Source organism: Mytilus trossulus, chromosome 10 (genome assembly GCF_036588685.1).
Source record: "Mytilus trossulus isolate FHL-02 chromosome 10, PNRI_Mtr1.1.1.hap1, whole genome shotgun sequence".
Lineage (NCBI taxonomy): Eukaryota > Metazoa > Mollusca > Bivalvia > Mytilida > Mytilidae > Mytilus > Mytilus trossulus.
Window position 1 is genome coordinate 70,285,757 of NC_086382.1, and position 26,871 is coordinate 70,312,627.

At 32.2% G+C, this 26,871-nt stretch overlaps 3 protein-coding genes across 5 annotated transcripts in view; all 3 read left to right on the plus strand.

The window, feature by feature from the left end:
• LOC134688447 (uncharacterized) overlaps window positions 1-4,288 on the plus strand; it is a 30,237-nt gene extending 25,949 nt beyond the window's left edge. For all 3 annotated transcript variants that reach the window (XM_063549167.1, XM_063549169.1, XM_063549168.1), the window contains exons 6-9: window positions 444-548; window positions 1,590-1,625; window positions 2,861-3,001; window positions 4,014-4,288. In XM_063549167.1, the coding sequence (XP_063405237.1) occupies window positions 444-548; window positions 1,590-1,625; window positions 2,861-3,001; window positions 4,014-4,178 (447 nt within the window). In that variant the 3' untranslated portion in view covers window positions 4,179-4,288. The remainder of the gene's footprint in view (window positions 1-443; window positions 549-1,589; window positions 1,626-2,860; window positions 3,002-4,013) is intronic.
• An 8,222-nt stretch (window positions 4,289-12,510) lies between these two features.
• LOC134686588 (perlucin-like) lies at window positions 12,511-15,619 on the plus strand. The gene is made up of 3 exons (XM_063546261.1): window positions 12,511-12,588; window positions 14,705-14,924; window positions 15,271-15,619. Exons 1-3 carry the CDS (start codon window positions 12,561-12,563, stop codon window positions 15,293-15,295), a joined length of 273 nt encoding a protein of 90 aa, XP_063402331.1. The 5' UTR covers window positions 12,511-12,560; the 3' UTR covers window positions 15,296-15,619.
• Window positions 15,620-21,431: 5,812 nt separating this feature from the next.
• LOC134686589 (perlucin-like protein) lies at window positions 21,432-24,749 on the plus strand. Its single transcript, XM_063546262.1, has 5 exons — window positions 21,432-22,215; window positions 22,867-22,952; window positions 23,307-23,388; window positions 23,830-24,049; window positions 24,689-24,749. The coding sequence occupies exons 1-5, from the start codon at window positions 22,059-22,061 to the stop codon at window positions 24,711-24,713; spliced, it is 570 nt and encodes a 189-aa protein (XP_063402332.1). The 5' UTR covers window positions 21,432-22,058; the 3' UTR covers window positions 24,714-24,749.
• Window positions 24,750-26,871: the final 2,122 nt, after the last annotated feature.

Sequence of the window (26,871 nt, forward strand, 5' to 3'; positions counted from 1 at the left end):
TAAAACCAAATCAGTTATTAAAGATTAAAACTAATACTGATTAATACGGGAATACTTATGAGGAGTATTTGCGCTGGGCTAGACGATGCCTAGATATCATAACATGGCAAGATAGCATATTGAGAAGAAAATCAGACGAAAGTATCTATATGACAAGACGGAAAAAACTACTCACAGACTATTAAAAAAATATTTATGCATGTTAACACATTATGATATAATTTGAAAGAGATGTGCACTATGAATATAAATAGTTATCAAAGGTACCAGGCTTATAATTTAATACGCCAGACACGCGTTTCGTCTACATAAGACCCATCAATGACACTCAAAAAAAATAATTATAAAGCCAAACACATTATCAGGAACATTTAAGTAATTTATTCTGGTCGTACCATACTGATATATATATTATATATACTCATTATCTTTTTTATTCCCAGGGACGACGTGAGATGAAAATCACTTTGCGCGAGGTAAACAGAAGACTTCTACCAAATAAGGTCATGGTCACTTATAAAAGACAAAGAACTACAGCTACATTTACTGTATCCACTGCAATTCAAAAACTGCAAATGACAAAAACACACTCAAAGAGAGGGTTAAGATATTAACACAAAATAAAAATAAAACACATAGAATATTGCAATAGAAGTTACATCATGTACCTAAAGGGCAAATCTGTTTTCTTTCTCTGATTTTTTAACTTTTAACATATTTCATAACGAACTTTTTGGTTCGAGCGTCAATGATGAAGACTGTATAACTTTAGCCACAACCTGCGTCTGGCTTTAAAACACTACGCCCTGGTATCTTCGATGAGTTTTTAGGCTAAAAGTAATTTCGGTTTTGTATATTTCTTTATCATAATAAATATTTATTCGAACGTAATTGTAAAACATTCCAAACACAAAAATTGTGTGTGCCCTCAATTTTTTTTCAATATCTAACAGATGAATTAACGAAAAACAATATCAGGTTTCTACTAGTCATGTACCCTAACAGTATGAATATTAATACTAGTAAAATAAACAATATTACACTGGATGACACGTCGCCCAGTATGAAAGGTGTCTATCAGATGTTGATAATGTTACAACAACACCGATTGTATAAGGTGTCCCCAGGATCATCTCAAATGATGTAATAAAAATGAAACATATGCAGTCTCGTGAAATCTCGTTGCACTATAAAAATCCATTTATATTTGTCCTTGTACTGTTCAACTTTTAGAAATTTTAGATTCTAATGATAAGTTTAATTTTTTTCTATTTTTAAATGTATATTAACCGCATAAAATGTTAAACATGTGCTAAACCAATATATAATAACTCGACCACTAACAGTTACAATAAACAGGGTCATAAAGGTTTATCCCTGTTATAGTAATGTGTTTCCCTCAGTTATTATAATAGTTTGTTACCCGAAGGAACGGAGAGATAAAAGGATTTGTCTAGACCTCATTATTCAAAACTTGTTATACGTTTTCCACCATAACAGAGAAAGATAGAATGGTACCCAACTCTACAAGAAAGTGATGTACAAAAATTACATATCAATGCATATAACATTCCTTAACTTGATATCAGATTTGTTTTGTTTTCTTCGACATGACAACATGCGTAGTGAGTATTATACTTTATGTATTGACTCTGCGCGAATTTAATAAACATAGAAAATGTTTATTTATATCTCCTTATGATTTTAAAATGCATTGATTCAGAATTTTCATCATTAGAAGGGGCCTCGTCCTACACAAACATTGCTTCCACATTTTGAATTTGATTTGTATCATATATTTATTTACTAATATATAATTCGTCTAAGTACATGCTTCAGCCCAATTATGTCAGATTAGTTATTATGCGGAAGCAAATGATTTGTTCTTCCCTGGCCGGAATTTGAACTCATGCTACTAATATTTTGTGGCACCAATTCGCCTAGCACTTTTCCCGACTTGCTAGACAACTCGACCATCTAGGCACTACAATAATAATAAAGCTTACGGTGGCCGGGTGTTACCTCTCCTTGTTAGATTTTATCTAGAGTCGTAACACAGCACATAAAATATAAGGCATGAAGATGGTATTTTTACAGATCATCTGAACTCTCTACTGTAGGGGATGTTACTAATAAATGTATGATGCAATCACATTCATAATTATGTTATAAGTACGTCTTAACGAATAACAACTCTGCGACAGATTGTATCCATCGGATCACCATTAATGGTGATACAAGACTGAAAACACATTTTTATTCGTCTAAGTATCATTCCAACAATGTAAGATTTGTAAATTTGCGGAAGCAAATGTTTTTTTTCTTTCCCAGCCGGGATTCAAACTCATGCTACAGAGATATTGGGGCACCAAATCAATATATAGATGTGTTTTTTTGGCCAGCTCACATGTATGTTCTTTCAACAATTGTTTAATGAAGTTAAAGTCTAAATCGGCAATTGAAATTATTGAATCGAAACAAAAGAGTTGATTTTATTTTTCGGTCGGTAATTCAATACCATTAATTCACATTCATGGCAACTCTTTGTTTGTTATTTTGCACTTAGACATACTTCTAAATGACATTTCTATAATAATTATAGTAGCCGTAATCATTACTGAACATTATGAAAAGTGGTCGAGCAGATACTAATAGATAACAAAGTTAGTATCTGATTAGTGCTGAATTTACTGCAATGGTTTTTATAAAGCGGATCTACAAATAAATATTGATTTCTTAAAAAACAAGTATTCAATACAATATATCTAAATAATAAAAAAGTATTGTAAAATCTTATGGGAGCAGTTCATCTAAACTGGCAATTTCGATTAAAATCTGTTAAAGAGTAAACATTTTGTAGAATCATATGGCGTCAGAACTTCACAACAAAAGAATCCGAGAGAGTCAAACCCGTGAAATGGTTGCTCTTAATATGAATGACGATGATGATGAGGCACTTGTAGATAATATACCTGGAGATTCAGAAGCATATAATGAACAGGTATGAATGTTTATCGTAAAATGACCAGCAGTGGAAGATTATTCTAGAAAAAAAAACTTCACGTGGACCAGGTATTAAGAATTGGTCCGATGCTATCATGTATACAAAAGTGACCAGTCAATTTATTAGTTTACATACTAAGTGTTTTGTGCGCAAAGTCAAAGATTTGTGCTTTTGACAAATCATTTCAGACTAATTACAAATATGATCAAATAAGTGTTCACATTCTGTTTGTAAAATAAACAAAAGTTTGTGTTTTGCATTTTTTTATAGCGTCTTTGTATTTACAGTGTAATACGTAAACATATATAATTCAACCACTTTTATTAAAATCTAAATGCAACAATGTCCTCCGCATTGGCTTTAATTTCCACGCGTGTTGGAAACAAACTGATCTATTTACATAAGGACATATGTTTTAGAAAATAAAACAGTTAAACTTCTAATGCAATCGTACAATATAGATGCCAGTTCATTGTCTCAAACGCCCAGTTTATAATTTTTGAATAAATATGTAATTAATATCTGAAATCGGAAAGCTTCTGACGACATTTTCTCCATGTTTTTACCAAATGTTTAAAATCCTAAAGTTTGTTTTCTTACGTCTGTGTCATTGTTTATTTTATACGACTGAATTTGTTTGGCATATGCGCATCTGTATAGTTATTTGACATATTTACGGCTGTATAGTTGTTTGACATATGCATAACTGTATAATGGTTTGACACATGCACGACGGTATAGTTGTTTGACATGTGTACGAATGGCTGATTGTTTGACAAATCAACGACTGTATATTTGAATAAATGAATGAATGAATGAATGATGATTAAATGAAGGAAGGAAGAAGGACGGAAGAAAAGAAGGGATGAATGGATGAAAGGGAGGGAGGGATTGCATACGAACAACTGTATAGTTCATTACATATGTACGACAGTATAATTGTGTTACATATGTCCTTGTGTGTTTGTTTTACTTATGTCCGACTTAACTTTTTATTTCGTGTTTGTAGGAGATGGCTACCTATAGACTGTTGGATTTATCCAGCGCCTACCTAATGGACTATATGAATGAAAAACTAGACAATGATGTAGACAATACAAGGCATGCAACAAAAGCAAAATGTATTTGTCAATTTGCTGAATCACTTGAAATCAAAACAAAAACAGATGTGTGAGACAGGAGAACAAATAATGCATACATGAACTCTGACATTGTCATATCACTCTGTATATTTTTTATGTAAATTCAATATATCACAAACAAAATAAATGTATAAACAATGACTGTAATTATGTTGGTATTTTTTTTAATGCAGATTTTGATTATTCGAAACAGTAGTTATACATTTAATTCGGAACACAGAATTTATTTCAAAAAAGCCAGTAGCAATTTGTGTTCTTATATCGTGAATACAATACAATGGAATCTAAGCTTGTGGTCTTTTATGCGTAGTTACTTGGTACACGGAAAAAGTACGTACTATGAAAATTAGAGGGCAAAGTCAAGCAATTTGATTGGGCGAGAAGTTGTAAGTATGTGCTTATTGTTATGGTAAATCGGTGAGCCGTAGAATGTTTGTTAGCATACCGTTTATATTATTGATTAACCATCTCTTTGTTTTCGAATTGTTAAAATCAAATAGGAAAAAACAATTCAGAATATTCCTCCGTGTGTAAGGTTTATTCTAAGCAAAAATCAAACTATATGTTGACTTCTTCAACTCTACATTTGTTTGTGTATGTTATACTGTTTATTTTATTCTATGATTTGTATTTATGATATAATAGTCTGAAACAAATGCATAATAATGATATTGCCATGCAATGACACATAAATAAGTTCTTTAGTAAATAAAAATACACAATGCAAAAAGATAAATTTGCGAATAACGTATACTTGCGTTTGTTGTCTTTTAAGTGTCAATAGTTATCAAAGTTACCAGGAGTATAATTTAGTACGCCAGACGCGTGTTTCGTCTACATAAGACTCACCAGTGACGCTCATTTCAAAATATTTTTAAAGCCAAACATGTAAAAAAGTTGGAGAACATTGAGGATCCAAAATTCCAAAAAATTGTGCCAAATACGGCTAATATCTATGCTTGGAATAAAAAAATCCTTAGTTTTTCGAAAACTTCAAAGTTTTGTTAACAGGAAATTTATAAAAAATACCACATTATTGATATTCATGTCAACACCGAAGTGTTGACTTCTGGGCTGGTGATACCCTCGGGGACGAAACGTCCACCAGCAGTGGCATCTACCCAGTGGTGTAAATAGTTATCAAAGGTACCAGGATTATAATTTAGTAGCCAGACATTTGTCCATCTGTTTAAAATGATTAACTGAAATCCTACTTGGATTTTTCATGTAGATTTCTGCAATAAGGATATACATGCATCTTTCTCCAATAATTGTTTTACTTGCATTTTACCTAAACATGGGTTTTACTTGCATCTTTCTTCAACATGGTGTTAAATGTGTTTTTTTCAAATATGGGTTTTATGTGTAGCGTTGTCATCCAACATAGGTTTTACATGTAGCGTTGTCGTCCAACATGGGTTTTTCGTGTAGCGTTGTCGTCCAACATGGGTTTTATATGTAGTGGTTCCGTCCATTGTGGGTTTTACATGTTACTTTTTCTAACATGGGTTTTGCTTGAGGTTTTATATGGTATTTTGTCGTCTTGCATGAGTTTATACGTAGCTTTCTCGTCCGATATGGGTTTAACATGTAGTTTTGTCCAACAGGGGTTTAACATGTAGCTTTGTCCTTGTCGTCCAACATGGGTTTTCCTGTAGGTTTGTCCAACATTAGTTTTACATGTAGCGTTGTCGTCCAACTCGGGTTTTACATTTAGCGTTGTCCTTGTCCAACATAGGTTTTTACATTTAGCTTTGTCCAACATAGGGTTTACATTTAGTTTTGTCCAACATATGTTTTACATTTAACTTTGTCCAACATAGGGTTTACATTTAGCTCTGTCCAACATATGGTTTACATTTAGCTTTGTCCAACATTGGGTTTTCATACACTTTGTCCAACATAGGGTTTACATTTAGCTATGTCCAACATAAGGTTTACATGTAGCTTTGTCGTCCGACATAGGGTTTACATGTAGCTTTGTCCAACATTGGGTTTTCATACGCTTTGTCCAACATAGGGTTTACATTTAGCTTTGTCCAACATAGGGTTTACATGTAGCTTTGTCGTCCGACATAGGGTTTACATGTAGCTTTGTCGTCCGACATAGGGTTTACATGTAGCTTTGTCCAACATAGGGTTTACATTTAGCAGTGTCCAACATAAGGTTTTACATGCAGCTTTGTCGTCAAACATAGGGTTTACATTTAGCTTTGTCCAATATAGGGTTTACATTTAGCTTTGTCCAACATAGGGTTTACATTTAGCTTTGTCCAACATGGGTTTTACATGTAGCGTTGTTGTCCAACATGGGTTTTACATGTAGCGTGTCGTCCAACATGGGTTTTTCATGTAGCGTTGTCGTCCAACATGGGTTTTATATGTAGTGGTTCCGTCCATTGTGGGTTTTACATGTTACTTTCTCTTACATGGGTTTTGCGAAGTTTTATATGTTATTTTGTCGTCCTGCATGGGTTTATACGTAGCTTTCTCGTCCGATATGGGTTTAACATGTAGTTTTGTCCAACAGAGGTTTTACATGAAGCTTTGTCCTTGTCCAACATGGGTTTTCCTGTAGGTTTGTCCACCATTAGTTTTACATGTAGCGTTGTTGCCCAACTCGGGTTTTACATGTAGCAATGTCCTTGTCCAACATAGGGTTTTACATTTAGCTTTGTCCAACATAGGGTTTACATTTAGTTTTGTCCAACATACGGTTTACATTTAACTTTGTCCAACATACGGTTTACATTTAGCTCTGTCCAACATATGGTTTACATTTAGCTCTGTCCAACATATGGTTTACATTTAGCTTTGTACAACATTGGGTTTTCATACGCTTTGTCCAACATAGGGTTTACATGTAGCTTTGTCCAACATAGGGTTTACATGTAGCTTTGTCCAACATTGGGGTTTCAGACGCTTTGTCCAACATAGGGTTTTCATTTAGCTTTGTCCAACATAGGGTTTACATGTAGCTTTGTCGTCCGACATAGGGTTTACATGTAGCTTTGTCCAACATTGGGTTTTCATACGCCTTGTCCAACATAGGGTTTACATTTAGCTTTGTCCAACATAGGGTTTACATGTAGCTTTGTCGTCCGACATAGGGTTTACATGTAGCTTTGTCCAACATAGGGTTTACATTTAGCATTGTCCAACATAAGGTTTTACATGCAGCTTTGTCGTCCAACATAGGGTTTACATTTAGCTTTGTCCAACATAGGGTTTTACATGTAGCTTTGTCGTCCAACATAGGGTTCACATTTAGCTTTGTCCAACATAGGGTTTTATATGTAGCTTTGTCAACCAACATAGGGTTTTACATGTAGCTTTGACGTCCAACATAGGGTTTTACATTTAGCGTTGTCGTTCAATATGGATTAAACGTGTAGCTTTGTCCTTGTCCAACGTGGGTTTTCCTGTAGCTTTGTTCAAAATTTATTTTACACGTAGCTTTGTCGTCAACTTGGATTTTCATGTAGCTTTGTTCAAACTTAGTTTTACACGTAGCTTTGTCGTCCAATTTTGGTTTTACATGTAGCTTTGTCCTCGTTCGACATGGGTTTTTTCTGTAGCCTTGTTCAAAACTGGTTAACGTGTAGCTTTGTCGTCCATCTTAACTGATTGACATTGCCATATTAAAAAATGGGATTTGATAACAGACTTTCCGCGTCTGGCGTACTTAATTATAATCCTGGTACCTTTGATAACTATTTCCTTCTATGACATTTAGAGGATGTATAAACTAATGTTTAAATCTCTACGCTTGATGTTTCATTTGTATTTTTACAACACTGATAGGTTACGGCTTCTTGCCTTGAAACCTTAATCTCCATGAATGATTATAAGTTTTGAAACGTATATTGTCGCTGCTGTTTCCAGTCATTTTGCTTCATTATTGTTATTACAATCAACGTTTACATGTTGTTGCCATAGTATACGGACGAATTTATCGTACATAGAAAAAAAACAGATGATATAATGTAAAAATATGATTTCCTTCAATGATCGACATTGCTACCTATATGAATATAACATGTGTGTAAAGCCATGTACCACCTTCACCGGTGATCCGACGGATGTATCTGTTATAGGGGTGTCAATTGTTAAGACGTTCGTAAAACAATTTCTCTGACTGCATCCTACAATCATTAACGATATAAGCTAATCTGTTACAGTTATTAATTCAATCATTATGCCTTACATATCATATACTGTGTTACAAATCTAGATTATTTTACCGACGAGTAATTAACACTGAATTATTCGTTCACTCTAATAATAATGATGCTTGCCCTCAAATGATTTTTCAGAGGTCCAATAGTCATGATAGTATCCAACTATATTTTATATTTCAACGCTATAAAAATAGTGAAAATATTTTGTACTTATATTATATAGAAAATGATAACTGAGGTATAATAAAAGATAATAACACATTCCTCCGTACGTTTTGCCAATATGACCACTATCTTACAGTGACAAAATTAGTACGTTATATCAACTATACGTCAGTGAACTGGCTTCAACAATGAGCAAATATCATACAGTATAACAAGCAATACAAGACCCCGACATGACGAAATGCAAATCAATTAAAACCAGAAAGTCGTTTAAGTAAAATACAATACACGAAAACAAACCTGACTTACTATAAACTACTGTATGAATCTATTTCTCATATAACCATGGATATGTAAGATATGTCGTTACCATAATCCCTTCTGTGTTTTTCGATAATGAAATTATTATCAAATGCGAACTTTCATCGAATTATACCTGCATTTATAAATATGACTGGTTCCATAAGTTCAGCAAAACCTGTTTATTCTTCCAGAGCACTTCAGTTCCCTTAGGTGTTTTTTTTTCAGTGCATCCATTGTTATATATATTTATCTTTATGTTTGTAGTGGTTTTGTTTTACTTCTTTCTTTCATTTTGATCTTTGTGTGATCTGTAATTGTATTGCCCCCTAGATATATTGTCTCCATTTTTCAATAGGATGTCGATCTTCAGTCCATATCAATATTGTTTTTGTATTCTCCTGGTATAAAACACCCATCGATGTAGACATAAAACAAATACTTGCACCAAATAACCAAGTATAATCAATAAGTGTAACAAATATCCTAGTATAACAAATACTTGTACCAAATATCCAAGTATACATAAATACTCTGAATATACACGCCATAAAGGGCTATAATAAATACCAAATACTTTGTAAAGTGGATAGTCGTACGACAACGCCGATTTTCCATATTTAATAAGAAATAAACACAATTCATCGGGTCTTATCGGGGCCTTTTATAGCTGACTATGCGGTATGGGCTTTGCTCATTGTTGAAGACCGTACGGTGACCTATAGTTGGTAAGTCTTATCGGAGCCTTTTGTAGCTGACTATGCGGTATGGGCTTTGCTCATTGTTGAAGGCCGTACGGTTACCTATAGATGTTATTTTTTTTGTCATTTTGGTCTTTTGTGGATAGTTGTCTCATTTGCAATCATACCAAATCTTCTTTTTTTATACAATTCATACATATATATCTACACATATCATATATAATTCAAACATCAGTATCAAACAAAAAACTCTCCAAATAAAAAGCTTAATTAAATTTAAATTTAACCAGAATTAAAATTTACCAAGAAAATTCGACTGCTCAGATTGACGATGTCGTGCTGAATGATAATATAGGCAATACAATACCGCGATAATTGTACTGTGTTGTCTTTAGAGAAAATTTGCATTATTGTGGGGGGGGGGGGCGGGCATATTATGAAATACTCAAATACCATTTTAAGAAACATCTGTAATGTATACACATCAACTACACAAAACAACTGTTTGTTATATATTCGTAAGAGACATGGAGTCATATTTATGAGAATTTTCTCATCTATGGAGAGAAAAAAAATGTCCACAAGCGTTTTTAACTTAACTTATTTAATATTTGTACAAAAACATTTTATCTCAGTACCATTGTGATATGCAAACTAATCGCATGTATGATTGGCCTCAATAACAGCCAAATATCTTTGATTATTTTCCCACTAAGATAGGTATGATATATCCAATGTTATCAAGTCGCAATCAAGGAGGGACATAAGCTTTACTGAACGGCTTAATCCGACAAAACACAAACTGAATTTCAAAAGTCAATATAAAGACTTGTAATCAAATGATATATGATTTGACAATATCAAGATGGGCATGGACATTTGAGCGAAACTTAAAAAACACTTATGAGAAGATATCCTCTTGAGATATACGAGAAAAAATTTCGCCTTCAATATCTAATGTTATAATTTGTTCGTTATAAACTCTTTAATGTGTATTTCCTACTCGAATCTTACGTACAGTTCCCCGTGATGAGGAGTGTAACATATCATATGTGGTCAATTATTACATTAGGGTTTTAGATATCACAAACTAGGCAAAACCTTTACTAAATTTTATCATCGGTATAAGGACATCATTCGTAAATATAGCTCAACATGCAGACTTCTTATACGTTTAGGTATTTCACATCAATTTTTTATAGAAAAATTCATTATAAAGAACAAAAATGTATGTATTCACCGCAGAAACTAACAAAACCTTTAAATAGGCTTATTAAGAAGGAGTATAGTTACGATACCGTTGTCAGGTCATCAAAGATTGCATATTTTGGCGTTAATATTGATTCACTTATAGGGTCTTTGCATCGGAACTAAACACATTTATTCAAAAACCTGTTGTTGGCATGACACGGGTTATATTCCTCTCTCATATATTATATGTTATGATGATATGATACTAAACCCCTCACGGGAAGGATTGTGCCTGATATTCATATGATGAAATCATAATCATTCAATCAGTTTAATTGAAGTCTTGAGCTGGCATGTCAGTTAACTGCTAGTAGTCTGTTATTATTTATGTATAACTGTCATTTTGTTTATTTTCTTTGGTTACATCTTTTGACATCAGACTCGGATTTCTCTTGAATTGAATTTTAAATGTACGTATTATTATGCGTTTACTTTTCTACATTGGCTAGAGATATATGTGGAGGGTTTAGATCTCGTACAAATGTTTAATCCCGCCGTATTTTTGCGCCTGTCTCAAGTCAGGAGTCTCTGGCCTCTGTTAGTCTTGTGTAATTTAATTTAGTTTCTTGTGTACAATTTAGAAATTAGTATGGCGTTCATTATCACTGAACTAGTATATATTTGTTTGTGGGCTAGCTGAAGGACGCCTCCGGGTGCGGGAATTTCTCGCTACATTGAAGACCTGTTGGTGACCTTCTGCTGATGTTTTTTTTATATGGTCGGGTTGTTGTCTCTTTGTCACATTCCCCATTTCTATTCTCAATTTTATGTAAATGTAATAAAGTCCTTCATATATAAAATCATACTTAAGGTAACCATACAAATGTAGCCATTTTGAAAGAAGGCATCTGGAATAATTCTTTTGAGTAATGAACAAAAGTTACTTTTTGTAGTATCAGATGTCTAACAACAAGTTTATATCTAGGTCATCTCAAATCTTAAAATAATAGTTAATAAATGTTCCTAGAAAGATCGCCCGATGAAGTTATTTGTATATTTGTCGTAAATTGCATTATGATATTTTATTGCAGCTGGTCATAATGACTACATGTGGGTGAAATATCGAAACAAAGACTTCATGCTAGTCCATCAAAAAATGACATGGATGGAAGCTCAGGTATAATAATGTTCAATAGTTATTGGAATCTGTGGAAAAGGTGCTACTGTGGGTTCATATCATTTCTTGGGAAAACTTTTTCGTGAATTGAGTAAAACTTACAGGCTCGTGGATATTCAATTTCGAAGTCTTGCCGAAAGATGCATACAAGCCTATGAAAAATTTGTTATTGTTGAACATTTTATTTCGTGGTTCGAAATCCACGAAAATTGGTACCCAAAAAATAATAATGAATTTACAGCATATGACCCCGATCGGAATAAACTTATTTGTTAACATTATTATATTCCTTATTCCACTACTTAGATAAATAAACTTAAATATGATTTTGTGTTCTCTCAGTATGGTGGGGATGCCATATTTAACTTTTGTCAAAATTTGTAAACCCATATTACAATATACCAACATTTTGCTTATTTTCTATGTTGATTTGTTTTTACGAATGAAACTTATTTGTATGGGCTATATTTTGATATCGTGACACGATAAAAAAAAATAGCTTTTCCTTACATTTTTATGGTGTCAAAAAAGCAGTATATTTTGAAAATTATAGTTTATATTCTATCAGTTTCGAAAGCACATAGATAAGATAATAATGTTTAACTAAATGCCAACACGTTACTTGTTATAGCTTTATAATTGTAGGGCGTATATAATTCACTTGGCGATTGTCTAGCAACTGTATCAAATTCTGATGACATGAAGTTTATCAAGTCAATGACAAGCGGTAAGTTATTTTCTCCTTTTTCATATTAGTTTTTACCTTTAAATTTGTAAGCCGATCTCTATCTTTTTTATACTCTTTTAAACTGAGAAGGTTAGGTAACATTAAACCACCGAAATCTGAATTATAAATTCAGTATGTGTGACCGAGTTGTTTAGATTGATGGAAACAATGTAGTGTTGCAGTGTTGCCTCAATATCCCAATATCACGAGTTTGAATCCCAGCGACGGAAGAATCCGAATTTGCTTCCGCAATGTTTTAGATTTAACATTGTTGTGCTGATATTTAGACTAGTTCTGAATCTAAATTGTGTTTCAACTGTGTCTCACCTTCACTGGTGACCCCAAAAATGGATGTGTTGCACAGTTTAATATCACCAATCAAAATGATTATTTCTGTTAATGTATCTTACTTTTCTTTAACTTAAATGTTTATCTTATCTCATAATTATACACAAGAAACTAAAAGTAAAAATAATACAAGGCTAATAAAGCCAGAGGCTCCTGACTTAGGACCGGCTCAAAAATGCGGCGAGGTTAAAAATGTTTATGAGATCTCAACCCTCCCCCTATCACTCTAGCCAATGAAGAAAAGTTAACGCATAACAAAACGCATATTAAAAGTCAGTTTAAGATAAGTCTGTGTTAAAAATCTAGATTCTGTTGACGAAAAAAGGTAAGACTAGGCCACCAAAAGCTGAATTATAAGTTCAGTATAGGTGGCAGCGTGTTCTAGAGCGATGATTTTAGTGCAGGCGGAGTTGTCTCGATATCCAAGTATCATGTTAATCATTAGTTCGAATCCCGACTAGCTAGGGAAGAACAATAAAATATATAGTGCATTATTTTTACGACGTTTATTTATTTTATAAATAGAATACATTTGTTTTGAAATAAACACGTACAAGTGTATAAAATTGAGTTTAAATTTATAATGGTGTAATTGTTTCCTTTTTCTAACCATGTCGTTTTTTTCCTAAATCTTAACTGTAACAGCAAGCGTGTACATCAGTGTTCGTTTTGCTGACATTTCATCAAATGGAGGTATACCACAGTGATATTTATGTATTGCGTAAACAATTCCACCAAACAAGAATATCAAAAATTATCGGATCGTCTGAAAAATGATTCAACAAAAAGTCAAGACACAATACTTTATCACAAATAAGATATAAATATCAGGCTGCTTTTATTTCCCCCAGTACCAATATTTACTTTTCGTGCGATTATTCAATACATTCATCAGCTGTATGTAAGAATCTCCTGATATGAATATAGAACTACGCCCCCTTTAAAAATTAAAAACACAAAAATACTGAACTCCGAGGAAAATTCAAAAAGGAAAATCAAAAATCAAAAGGCAAAATTAAAAGTCCAAACACATCAAACGAATGGATAACAACTGTCATATTCCTGACTTGGTACAGGAATACAGACAAAATGTATTGGCGATCGTGAAAATGGTATATATACTAAGTTTAAATACATTTACAACAGTTAAAATTCTAAATTTAAGAAGAGGCAGAATTTGGTGAATATTTCTGTAAATTGAACATTTTGCAACACTTTAGTTTTACTCTTAAAAGCAGTAAGTTTAGACATATATGGATTTGAGCAACTTATATGAATCCCTCTCCACTTTGCAGGTGCGAGTGCTGTCTTGTACCGGCATTAGCCTTATCTTTAACGTGCAAATGATATTGCTCTCTCTCTCTCTTAACACGAGTCAGCCATTTATCGTCCCTTTCCGACCGACTATCATCGTTTTTCAAGGCAATACTCGCAAATGGTGTCGAGGTAGTAACATTTTCAACCAAGAACGGTGATCGAATCAGGAACCTTTGTTTAAGAAGTCCGAATTCAGTTATTCAATCATGTGTATGGCACTTAATATATCATATGCATGTAATAACTATCTTATTTTTGGATTGAATATTTAAAACTTCTTTGTATCTGATTATCTTTTTTAATGGCTTAAAATTGTTTAAAGCAAGGAACAACAAACAATTAAAGCTTTCTGTTTTATAATGGGATCATTTTCAAGTATACACTCATCACATTTCTAAGTTTCAACATTGATTATATATTATTATGTTTTTATAATTTTCACTATGCACAGTATACCCTAACACGGTTTGGTTGGGCGGTACAGACATGTTTGCGGAAGGAAGATGGGTTTGGATAGAGAATTTAGAGCCAATATCATATAACTATTGGTATATGGGAAGTCATGAACCTAGCGGGGGATCAGCCGATAACTGTTTGATTTGGCACAACCATAATGGATATTTTTGGCAAGATGTTAACTGCAAGGCTAACTACAAATTTATTTGTCAGCGGTAGGTACTAACTCATCGTCTTGAATTTATATTTACATTATTTTTATGAAATAACTGGCTTCCAGTTTGTTATCCAAATATTAATTTGTTCAATACATTTTAAGATAATAGAAAAATGAAATATCCACCAAAGGCATAATATCTGTACATAAGCAGCAAAAAACTACAAACACAAAGCACAGGAAAAGAGCTCTTGTTAACGTTCTTTATTTCGCATTTTTCATATCTGTTAAAAACGGTTTGGCAATGAATTTGAAAGTTTGACCTTCCGGTAAAAAAATAAAAAGGACACATAATCGAGACCATAATTTATTTTAATAATACATCTGTTTAATATTTTTTTCAGTCATACAAAGAAAAAAGATCAGTAAACAGTGATTAAAGATTAAATTACGTGATGCAAATAAAATATAAGAACAACAATGTTTGAATTAGGGTACGGTTTAAACAATAAGCTATGTCGTTGCTGAACGTGTTTTGTATCATAAACATCGTAAATCAGTGGTCCAGAAAAACTTTAATAGTTTTTTTGTTCAATATTTAACTGAAGTAGATCCAAGTGTCGAAACTGTGATATGATTTATGAAAATCAAAACATTTTGTTAGAAACTGAAAGTGACTGAAGTCAGTTTTGTGACACATCGCGGTGAGTTTGAAATTTGGTAGGAAAACACAGCCAGTAGAATTTTGACCAATTAAACGACAAATTTGTCTAAACACTAAACGATTGTTTTCTTGTTGATTTATGCAAAGTAGTGTCTACTTCAAATATCCAAGTCAAATATTCAACTTAAACATATTCAAAACATAAAAAAATGAACAAACGGATGAGTTCAAAGCATATACGAACTCATGATCAGGTAAGTCACTGCAAATACAAATTCTGTGAAAAGTAATGATAATAGCCGGGAAGACATAAATGTATTCCCAGTAACACTGCTACATTTTCTGCAAGCTGGATTATGTGTTGTTATTTCTTTCTTTGTTTGTCTCATTTCTGTTCGGAGGGTTAAACTTGATGTTGTAATGTGTAGTAATTTTCACGATTGCTGTTATTCTTTGCTCTTTATTGTCAATAAACTTTGTGGATGAAATAAATAGAACTTTTATTTAATAAAACTTTAATATGACCTTGAACTGCAAATTGAACAGCGTCTGAAAAATTCAGACGTAAAAAAGTTTACTTAATTTCTTTTTTAAGAGAGGTATAAAACAAACAAAACAATATGTGCATCTTAAATCAACAAAATATAAAACATTTTCGACATTTTAGTTTGAAAACTCTTGTTTTGAAAAATTAAACATCTTGATCTGTCCTATTGTACCTTCGGAACTGACAAAGTAAGGTGAAATTGTATCAGTAGCTGTTGACTGTCCCTTTATCTTGTCTGTTCAATGACCTTCATCTGGTCTGTTGAAAGGGAAACTTCGAAAAAAAATCAAAAATTGATATTATGTTCATTCTGTATAAAAATGCTCAAATTCATAGATATTAAAGTTTTATTCCGCTAGATAAGCGATCACCATCGATTTTAAATTTAGAGTATCAATTCTCTTCGTTCAGCCATTTTGTTTTCTTTCCCGATTTTTAACATCGATATGTCTATAAACCACAAAGAAACAAAACTACAGTAACCGATGTAGTCGTAATTGCGTGTCGATATCTTGTCAATCGTACGGTTGTTTTATCTGACTAACTAACTTGATACGGAACATATTCTTATTTTTTTTTTTAAATTACCGTGGTCTGTTGTTTTTAAACTGTTAATATTGGAATTAGGTATAAAGTCAAAGTTGAAATCATAAATAAATGTTACGTGAAAATTGTTTTCGAAAATCTTATTTGTTCATAATTCTTTAAAGTAATAATTTTTATTCAAATAAATTCGGATCTTCCCTCAGATCTGATCACCAGCATGACTAAAGCTATTACTTCCAAAGGTATTGTGAGGGATGTGAGTTGACACGTCCAGGTATTGAAGCGATTTCCTGTCGGACTTGCAAGTTCATGCATTGTTTCACTTCTGAAGGTATTGATCAGTGTACACGGCCGATAACTTATAACTTTCCATTTTGAATTATCAGATGTATAATATACAACTGTCATACTTGTCATTACTAAACTCATACGCTTGTTTATAAATAAAATATCTGGTGTAAAGAATATTGTTCATAAAAATAAAAATAATACCAAAAAAATAACATTTGATGAAATTAAAATCTAATAAATATTTTTTCCAAGGGTGAATTTTGGAAAATGTAAAATATACTCATTGTCAATAGTGAAGAACAGATTGGAACATACCAGAAAAATGATTTAAAAAAATGTACGCACTTGTCGACGGTTCGTTTATACGACTGGGTAGAAAATTATAGCGCAATTTAAAATATATACATGTATACATTGAACACAAGAAAAAAAATTATTTCGAATAAATTGGGGTAAAAGTTTTGTAAATAGACTAGTCCACGTATGCCAACAGTATGTAATCATCGAATGTCGATAGACTATTGTATACCAGAAGAAGAAGAAGAAGAAGAAGAGAACCAATTTGATTTAAATACAGGTCGATGTATAACTTGCTTTGGTTCATCGAAGTTGTGGACATAGTAAAATCACAGATTTATATTTCAATAAGATTGTTCTCGAACAAAGGAATGAATTCGTCATCACATTTGTTGTATATGCCACTGGACGAACACTAATTATAACCAAAGGATGGGAATATTTTGCTGGGAAACTATTGAGTATCAAAGTTTCGAATTAATTTTGGGATTTATTTTCTTTCTTGGTATTCAATAACAGAAAAAAGAATAAATTACTTGTCCGCTAAAAAGGGGTATTCTTGTCAGATAAAAGACTTTTGGTTATATTAAAAAAAAAAATATGACATTTAATTGGTTCTGTTTTTGTTTTTTTTAAATCCTTAAAAAGTTGTGTGTGTAAGGTGAACGCCACAAGAACCCTGTAATACTAGTACGAGAGTGTAGCATGTAAACATTCCTTCTCAATAATATGGTTGTATTGGAAATCTTTTCATACAGATTGACAACTCATAGTCCGATATGCATGTAATATTTGCCACATGACGCCCATAGTTCTTTCTACCATCATCATCTTATTCTTTGATATTGCTGTAAATTAACATCGATGGTTCACACCCAAACAAAATGGGAGTAATGTACCTTCAGAGCTTATCCGTGTTATACACTTGTGAAACTTAATATATAGACGAAATTTCTGTATTAAAATGAATGTACATCTTACAATCAGAATTTTCAAATAACTATTTTGAGTAATTTCCTTACAAATGAATATAAACGTAAGGCAAGATATAACCATGAAGGAATTTATAAAAAAAAAAGGAGATGTGGTATGATTGCCAATGAGACAACTATCCACAAAAGACCAAAATGACACAAACATTAACAATTATAGGTCACCGTACGGCCTTCAACAATGAGCAAAGCCCATACCGCATATAGTCAGCTATAAAAGGCCCCGATAAGACAATGTAAAACAATTCAAGCGAGAAAACTAACGGCCTTATTTATGTAAAAAAATGAATTGTGTTTGTCAGACGCAAGAACTCATCACTATCATAAACGTATACGTATATATGCATGAAGTTTCAGAACATGCGGTCGATGTCGATAGTCCGTTTTCTAACTATTCAGAGTTAGACATGTCACTTGTTCCTTTTTGGAAGCCTGCATATTTCCCCGTCCAACGATGGGAACTCTTTCTGGTTGTGTTGACTATAAATGTTTGTATGATAATTCTATCGTTTATCTATACAAGCAAGCAAACAAACTAACGAAACGCTACTAGTCTGCTTTCTCTGGAGCTCATCCTCAATGGCGCTTATACGTCAGGAAACTTACATGTATACTAATAATGATTGTTTTAAGAACAACGATGTAGGGAAGAACTATTCTAAATTCGTCAATATCAGTTATGCATGTCTAAAATATAAGTTTTATTACAACTACTGTATTACTTATTTGGATTAATGACGGCTATCATGTTCAACAATGCACAAGTATAATCATAGAATTTTTTAAAAATGTACAAAAATCCGCAAAATAATTGCCTTAGCTTAAGATTTGAAAACAAGTTAAGAAATTCCGGTAAAGTCAATGATATCAAACAGATGTGCAATGGTATATCAAATTGGGTAATATTGCATTCAGTTTTATTAAAGATTAAAACTACTATTTTTTACTTCATAAAGTAATCAAAATTGTTTCCTGTTATTTTTATACACTTTCGGAATTACGAATCTGAATTTTATTTTCAATTAATTTACACAATTTAATTATTGTATCTTTATTCTCATCGTGTATTAAATCTTAGTGGATTACCACATCATACTCTTTCTAATCCTTTCTGTTTATCCTTTCCAAATAACAACATTCATACCTGTGTACGCTTGAACTCACACCTGCGGCTAAATAGCTACAAGGTAAACGAATTGACCTCAATACAAGCCGAGAAATATACAGTGACCTTTACAAAATAATATACACACGCTGCTCACACATTAGTTGCATTGAAATGATAATCAAAACAATAACGGTAAATAAAACTGAAATATTTTCAGTTCAATATCAGTAAAAATGTTTAATAAATATTTTATGAAAAAAATCTCAACAATAATTAATGAAATTTTTTCGAAAACATTTACTAGAGATAATTTTATAGGAGTTTTATTCAATCAATACAAAACGGTATATGCATATTCATTTTCGTTCATTCTCATATTGTGGTTAATAACTACGACCATTTGTCAGCTGTGCGCTTTTAATTACGTATATTGTCGATAAGCTATAAGAGTTAAACAGATTTTATTTTTTCCCAGAATTCAACAAATCGGGCTAATACGTCACGACCCACTCGAGAATTCAACCAAAAAAGTTACAAATACTTGATTTTCTCCGTTATTAGAAGGAATATAAATTTAAAACTTTGCAAATGTGTTTTTTATGTTAAGATGAACATAATTAGATGATAAGTAAAAAATCGCGGAATTTCCCTTGAATGACCTCAATCTTGTAATAACCTATATCTTGTATAAACATAAAACAAAATCACTGCAAAATTCAAAAATGCGGTCTCAACGTCGATATTGCAATATATATATAAAAGATGTGGTATTGATGTCATTTAGACGAATGCACACTATAGACTTAATGATCACAAAACAACCTTTAACAATGGGCATAATCTATATCGTACAAAAAGACACAAGGTGGACAAATAGTAGAATTCAAACGCATAAATAAAACAAAACATGCTAAGCAGCAACAAATTACAACAACAGCGTTACAGAATCATATTGACATTTGATGTCAAAAAATAGGCAGATCGGACATATTTACTTAAGTTTAGAATTAATTGTTATTTTAACATATTCTAATGAGATTGAAACATGTTTTTTTGTTATGACCTGCCGAACCCGTGCGTAAAATGTATTTCGGCATTTCTCTTAAGAAAATTACTTTTTAATAGAACAAAACGTCTTATTGGTTGACTTTCTCCTTTATCTCCACAATAGGCTTTTTAAAAATAATCTATCATCCCTGTATTCGGAAAATTATGTGAAAATAGAAGAAGTGGGAACTCTTACCTTTTATACCTTAACTTTCATTAATAAAACATAATATTGACTCGTCCAGTGTCCAGTTTGAAGGTCATTTTAGTTACCGTACTAAATAAAATGTCAAAGCAAATATACGTTTTTGTTAAAAGTTGGATTGACAACGGGGTCTTCATATCAAGATTTAAAGCTATCTTCAAATGATTAAAATTTTACAATCCAATTTCTAGAAAAATAAATAAAATGAAAACAAAATAGCAAATTCTGCAAATATGCCGGTTTACAAAGTTTTCAAAAGAATTCTCATTATTTCGTGGTTCAAGCAAACGGAATGATTCATTATGTCGGTCGAGAATTGAGACAGTCTTTTAAAGATACCTTTTCATATATAAAACCTACAAGTAAGGGCAATATATTGCCGATACTAAAATTAAGATTTGCCGAAGAATGTAAACCAAGTCCTGTCATTTATGAGTTTATGAATAGGGGTGTAGTTGTTTTTTGTATTTGTATTTCGATGCTGCATATTTTCATATCTGTACGGGAATGTTGTAGTGACCAATACCGGTTTCCAACTAATTGCAACTAAATTCTGTAACTGCACACTACGAATAGTAATCTTTCCACAATATGTGCAGTCTTTATGATTGAACAAAAGTATATACAAATTTTCACACCATGTGCCGTATTTTAGGGTGCACACGAATGAAGGAAACCTTTTCAAGCTATGTGCCATCTTTCAGGGTTTCTTTGTGTAGGTAATCTATACTAGGTTTAATATACTTAGTATTCCGAACAATTTGAAGACCTAAAAAAAAGATCCAAGTATGGTTATAAGTATAATTTGGTCGCAGACATCAAACCTGACATTTTAGCGCCGTAATATTGAGCTTACCCTGATTTTGAAAAAAACAAGTTTGAGCGAAGTTTCCGGCGATACTTTTATATCTTATGTCTCTTGCCACTTGGGATCTTAAAACAAATATATGTACATTTTAAAATGAAAATAAATTTAGGCGATACTAATGAGGGAGAAATAAAGTCTTTTTGTGACAGTTGCCATTTACTTATAGAGTTGACAACAAACTAAAAGAAGAAGATATCCCCTTGAAATGTACGAGAAAAACTTTCGCCTTAAAAATCTTATGTTATAATATTCATTTGTTCGTTATAATCTCTTTAATGTTTATTTCCTACTCGAAATCTTACGTCCGCTTCTCCGTGAAGAGGAAGGTAACATATTATAGGTGTCGAAAAGACAAGGTACTCCTTCGTCATAGTCTTAATAGTTTACATTCATTTCCTATGCTCATTTCTATTTTCACTCGAATAGCCCAATACATTGGAACTCAAACGTTTTTTTTTTCTCCATACAAATGACCAGTTAGCTCACATGTCGCATGCCTATCCAAGTTTTAAAAAAGGCTGATGTCGACGTGATGCGCGTCTGCTATACTAGCCGAAATGTTTTATAATTGTTTTCTACTAAAATCTTTTAAATGTCAACCACTGTTATCCTAAATCAACACATGCTATGATAGAAGATATCAGATTTCGTTTTAATGTTTTGAATATCGATACGACTACAATATTTTTATTTGAATTATTAATTTTCAACATTGATACTACGATGGTTGTTTATTTTTGCCAATGGATATTTGCTGTTTACCTGCTGAACATTTGTTTAATAGGTATGCACAACTTTTTATAATACTTTGTTGTGAATCTCTAAGACTATTTTAAAATATGATTTCTAGTTTTGTGTCAAATTATATATTATTATTCAAGATATTCAGGAAATATCAGCAATACTGTAAACCAACTTAATTTCGCGAGCGATTTATTTTCGCGCCTTTCTCGAAAAGAAAAATGACGCGAATTTAAATCGTCGCGAATCTTCATAACTTGGATCTTAACTTATCTAAACACCTCTAGTAAATTGGGAATTTGCGATATTAACATCTGCGAAATGGACTAAATAGGACTAAACGCGAAATAACGTATCCGCGAAAATAAGTTGGTTTACAGTATATTGCTTCTTTAGAGATTTGAATTATTTCAAGTCGTGAGAGAAATTTGATGAGCGACATGAGTTTTTATTGAGGCCTTTATATATATAATCCAAATAGAGGCAACCATACTTGTCAATGCAATTTTGCAAAAAAGCATATGGAAAATTCTTTTGAGTAATAAACAAAAGTTACTTTTTTTAGTTTCAGATGTCTAGGAGACAGATATATCTAAGCCATCAATTTAAGATGCTGCTAAATGTTTCTCTAAAGGTCGCCCATTGAAGTTATTTGTTTTTGTCGTACATTTTTTATCATGATATTTTATTACAGACGGGCATAATGACCACATGTGGGTGAAGTATAGAAACAAGGACTTTATGCTAGTCCATCAACAAATGACATGGATGGAAGCTCAGGTATAATATTAATCAATAGTGACTTAGTCAATGACAGGTGTATGTATTCGGAGTACACTTATTTTTTTCGTAACCACTATTGTGATTGATAAGCTTTGATATACTTTTGTGTTCATTCAGTATGCTGGGATAAAACTCTATTCAAAATATGAAAATACAAGTGGCAATAATACAAACATTTAACTTATGCTCTATGTTGATTTTTTTTACGACTGAACTCTACTTGTAATGGCGATCGTGAATTAGCTTTTCCATCAGTTTGGTTTTATTCTGTCATTTCAGAAATAGCATAGATAAGATTATTATGTGAAACTAAATACCAACACGTTAATTATCATAGCTTTACAATTTTAGAGTGTATGTTATTCACTTGGCGGTTTTCTTGCAACTGTATCAAATTCTGATGAAATGATGTTTATCAAGTCAATGACAAACGGTAAGTTCAATTCTTTATTTTCGTATTGGATTCTACCTTTGCATTTATTAGCCGACCTCTTTCTTGGTTATATTTTTTAAACTGAGAATATACTGTTACATTAAACCACCGAAATCTGAATTATTAGTTAAGTATAGGTGACCAAGTGGTTTAGATCGATGGAAACAGTACATGTCTGGATTTGGTGATTAATGGAACATTTTGCATCACTTTTGTTTTACTCTTAAAAGCGAATTCAGTTATTCAGTCATGTGTATAGATAGCCCTTATATATTAATATCACCTACATGTAATAAATATTATAGTTTCGGATTTAGTATTTTCATTTTCGTTGTATCTTTTTTTTTGGCTTAAACATTGTAAACATTGTTTACACTTCTCTAAGTTCCATGTTTGAACATACATTTATTCATTTATTTTCAACAAAAAATCCATCCACAGTACATCCTAACACGGTTTGGTTGGGCGGTACAGACATGTTTGCGGAAGGAAGATGGGTATGGGTAGAGAATTTAGAGCCAATCTCATACAACCACTGGTATACAAGTAGTCATGAACCATCCGGAGGATTGGCGCAGAATTGTATGATTTGGTATAACAGTAACGGATATTTTTGGCATGATGGTTCCTGCAAGTCTAACTTCAAATTTGTCTGTCAGCGGTAGGTACTTCCTCATTCTGTTAAATGAAATTTTTCCATTGTCTTTTGTACAAACTCGCATTTTGATAACCAAATTATAAGAAAAAGAAGATGTGGTATGATTGCCAATAAGACAACTCATGGACGAAAAACAAATATCTTATACAGCAACAAACGATAACCACTGACTTTAGACAGTCACAAACCTACAGAATGTGGCGGTTTTAACAAATTAGTGGGTGCCCAATCAACCCATAAACATTGGACAGTGGTGTAACATTCTAACACAAGAACGAACTATAAAAACCAGTTAAAAATGCATAACTCATCAGATTGACACTCATGGACATACATGCTATATGTGGACGTGACAGGGTTCAAGTACTTGTTCATCCCAACAACAAAAAAACACTTAGTACATGTACATATCTGAGAGTACACGCAGTTACTGAAAGATAGTTCAAAGCCAAAAATAACTATTATAAAACATCATTAGTTGGTTTGACATTGTTTAATCAGTTCTTAAACATTATCAATCATGTCTGTTAAAAAAGGTAAAATGATAAATTAGAACTATCGACATTTCGTTTTAGAAAAAGACAAACAATCGAAAACATCATGCATAGTAAATTTGTTTTTTTGTTTTTGTTTTGTTTTCAGTTATTCAAAGAGGAAAGAACAGTGAAGACATATTTTATTATAGGATTCAAATAAAAAAAAAAGAATAGCATTGTTTTAATTGATGGTCTGATTTTCACAAAACAAAATATGTCGTTGTGACAACTAAAAAAGTGGTAGAAGTTATATTTAGTTTTAAACTCGGTAGGATTATTTAGACAATGGAACTTTGCATATTTCGACACGAAATGATGTTATTCTTGTTAATGTACGCATCGTTAAGTCTTATTGAAATATCATTTTCAAATACTAGTATTCAAATGAAACAAATTTAAACATAACAATGCAAAAAAAAACCTACAGAAAAAGTCGGAGATTTTTAAGAACTCTTTTAAGGAAACAATATAAATTATAGGTTTGATGGTGATGTTTTCATATAAACTGCTGTCTTTTGTGTAGGTACTAGATCATGTTGTCTGGATCATTTGTTGTTAGCTGTTATATCTGTCATTGCTTGTCTGGTTCATGTTCACAGTGTCAGTGGTTGGTGTGATTTGTTGTACTCTGCAGTTATATTTACGATTACATTTTTTTCATAAACTATAGTTGTGACATACGCCCTACGCTTTTTTTTTTATTTATAAAATGAAATCATCAAACTGTAGCTGCACCTAGCACAGTTGTACGTTCAACTGGTTTTATGCGAAGTTTGATTCTTAGAGTCATCTTAAAAAACTCCAAAACATATAAATGATCTTAAGTTAGATATCATACAAGACTTAAGGTCAAAGGCTTCTGATTTGGGACAGGTGTATATATGGTTTATGTTCAAGGTGTCAATGTTGGTGTTATTTGTTGTATTGTGAAGAAATATTTACAATCCCTGTTTTCCTTAAACTTTATTGGTCACAAACGTCCTACGTGTTTTCGAAAAAACGAAATCAATATTTTCTTAAAAATGTTCAGTACCAAGTCAAGAAAAAGGCAGTTTTTGTCTTAAAGTTCGTCTCTGAGTGTGTTGCACTGTCTTTTGGTTTTAGTTGCAGTGTTTCTATTGTTTCGTTGTCTTCCTTTTAACATGTGTTTCCCTCAGTTTTAGTTGATAACCAGAATTTGTTTTTCTTAATCTATTTTCGACTTTCGAACAGCGGTATACTACTGTTGCCTTTATCTAATGCAAAATCTGATTCTTAAACGCACCTTCTAAAATTGAGAACGGAATTGTGTACTAGTTCAGTGAAAATATGCGTCACACTGACCTCAAAAAAATATAAATAAACAAAAGTTAGAAAATACTCAAGACTAACAAAGGCCAGAGGCTCCTGCCTTGGGACAGGCGCAACTATGGTAAATGTTCTGGGTGTCAGTGATTGGTGTGATTTTATGTACTGTGCGGTTATATTTACGATTGCTCCTGATTCGGGACAGACGCATATAAATACATATCATTGCAAATAACAAAAGCATCATTTTGATAGAACAGCGTCTCAAAATTATGATGTGAAAATCATAAAACAAACCACTTGATATATTATGTAGAAAAACAAAAACGTTTAACAAAACAAAATATAGCATGTTGTTTTAACATTTTAGTGTAAAAAGTAGTTTTGAATGACATCCTAATGTTCTATTGTACTTTGATACTGATATAGTAAAGACATATATTATCAGTAATTGTTTGGCTTGTCTTTGTATGTATTATTTAATTTATTCAATGGTCTTTATCTTGTAGTAAACATATCTTAGTTATATTCAACTACCGAACACGAACATCTGGTTTCAAAGTCGATGTTGTAATATATAAATAAGAAGTTGGGATATTTATGCCAATTAAACGATAACATTTCAGAGACTTAAATATCACAGATGGGCCAACAATAATAAACAAAACTTATAACGTACTAAAACACCCTGAAAATACAATCAATATAATTCAAACGAAACGTCACAGGTATACACGAAATCTAATCATGCCAAACAGCAACAACTACAACAACTGAATTACAGACTCTTTACTAAAACCATAATCATATTTTTTTCCTAACATGGGACCGTGATTTAACATAAAAAAAAAAACCAATTCATTGTTAAATTAAGTAAAATAGTGTATCGCTAGTTTAATCAATACAAATTATTGGAAAAACAAAAGGGGCTTCAGAATAAATGTACAATCATGATACTTGATTTGCTGATTCAAATACGATTAAAATGTGAACAAACAAGTA

Bases quoted from the DNA above. Each gene is read 5' to 3' on its own strand.
- LOC134686588 (XM_063546261.1), top strand. From the start codon at position 12,561: ATGAAGTTTATCAAGTCAATGACAAGCG. The intron at 12,589-14,704 runs GTAAGTTATTTT...CACTATGCACAG, and splicing joins TATCAAGTCAATGACAAGCG to TATACCCTAACACGGTTTGG. The intron at 14,925-15,270 runs GTAGGTACTAAC...TATTTTTTTCAG, and splicing joins TACAAATTTATTTGTCAGCG to TCATACAAAGAAAAAAGATC.
- LOC134686589 (XM_063546262.1), top strand. From the start codon at position 22,059: ATGATAGAAGATATCAGATTTCGTTTTAATGTTTTGAATATCGATACG. The intron at 23,389-23,829 runs GTAAGTTCAATT...ATCCATCCACAG, and splicing joins TATCAAGTCAATGACAAACG to TACATCCTAACACGGTTTGG. The intron at 24,050-24,688 runs GTAGGTACTTCC...TTTTGTTTTCAG, and splicing joins TTCAAATTTGTCTGTCAGCG to TTATTCAAAGAGGAAAGAAC.